This window comes from Cyprinodon variegatus, unplaced genomic scaffold (genome assembly GCF_000732505.1).
Source record: "Cyprinodon variegatus isolate N-32 unplaced genomic scaffold, C_variegatus-1.0 Scaffold844, whole genome shotgun sequence".
Lineage (NCBI taxonomy): Eukaryota > Metazoa > Chordata > Actinopteri > Cyprinodontiformes > Cyprinodontidae > Cyprinodon > Cyprinodon variegatus.
The window spans coordinates 2,954-4,323 of NW_015151297.1; the positions used below are offsets into that span (position 1 = coordinate 2,954).

Below are 1,370 nucleotides of genomic sequence, written 5' to 3' on the forward strand. Positions count from 1 at the left end.
GATGACAAACCATTTAGTTTGAAGCTAAATGTTAAGTTTGCAAATAATGATTTAGTTTTTTAAATAGATATTTAGCTCCAAACTAAATATTTATTTAACAAACTAAATATTTAGCTAGCCACAAGCTAGCTAAACAGCTAGCGCTTAAACCATTCTAGATCCCTGCTGAGTCTGAGCTTATGCTAACCACACAGCCCTGCTTCTGATCCTCAAAGACAAACGTTCATAACGAGTTTCCTGTGTTTCCTGCAGCTGTTAAAGAAGAACTGATTCTGGATCAGGAGCAGCGGGAACAGGAGCTCCACCCCATAAAGGAGGAGCCGGAGGCCAGGTTTCCATTCACTGCTGCTCATGTCAAGAATGAAGAGGATGAAGCGAAGCCTTCAATCTCTGAACCTGAACCGCAACCAGAAGGTGGAGCTTTTCCAAGCGGCGCCTCGGTGAAGCTTCTAAAGGCAGAAATCAAAGAAGAGGACTGTGGAGCAGAAGAATCCAGCAGAAAACCAGATCTAAACTCTCCTGGTGGCTTTTTCAACTGCTTCAAGACTAAAGACCACAAAGATGAAAAGTTTTATGATGTAAATTATCATAAAACTCTCCTCAAATGCCTGCCAGATACTGAAGCTGAAGACGGTGAGCCGTGGGAAATAATAGCGGACAGATCTACTCAGGTTCGAGGGTCACGCAAAACGAGATGGAAACAGGAAGATGTAGATTTATCGCAGGAAGGTCAGAACTACCGCGAAGGTGATGATACTATAAGCAGGAATCAAAATGAGCTGACGGATTTAACAATCCAGAAAAAGGACAAATCTTTCCGTTGTGAAGCATGTAGTAAAATTTTTTCCTCAAAGTCAAACTTGAACAGACACACAAAGAGCCACACAGGAGAGAAACCCTTTGGTTGTGATATTTGTGGTAAAAGGCTAACCTCAAAGGATGTTTTAGACAGACACAAGAAAATCCACACGGGAGAGAAACCCTTTACTTGTGATGTTTGTGGGAGACGGTGGCCGTCAAAGACCGATCTGAACAGACACCTGACCAGCCACACTGGAGAGAAGCTCTTCAGTTGTGCCTATTGTGGAAAAAGACTCACTTCAAAATCAATTTTAGACAAACACGTGAGAATCCACACAGGAGAAAAGCCCTTTGTTTGTGATGCCTGTGGTAAAAGGTGCATCTCCATGTCGGCCTTAAACAGACACATCAAAAGCCACTCGGAGGAGAAACTCTTTGGTTGTGAAGTTTGCAAGAAAAGTTTCCCCTTAAAGTCTGAGTTAAATACGCACATGAAAATCCACTCGGGAGAAAAACCGTTTAGTTGTGACGCTTGTGGCAAAAGATTTTTTTTCAAGTCGGCGTTAAAT

General features: G+C 42.4%; 1 protein-coding gene across 1 annotated transcript in view; it reads left to right on the forward strand.

The window, feature by feature from the left end:
• Positions 1-252: 252 nt before the first annotated feature.
• Positions 253-1,370, forward strand: part of LOC107099173 (zinc finger protein 91-like) — a gene marked incomplete at its 5' end in the record, with an annotated part of 9,510 nt that continues 8,392 nt past the window's right edge. Inside the window, one exon of the mRNA XM_015397194.1 lies at positions 253-1,363. Coding sequence (XP_015252680.1) covers positions 253-1,363 — 1,111 coding nt within the window. The remainder of the gene's footprint in view (positions 1,364-1,370) is intronic.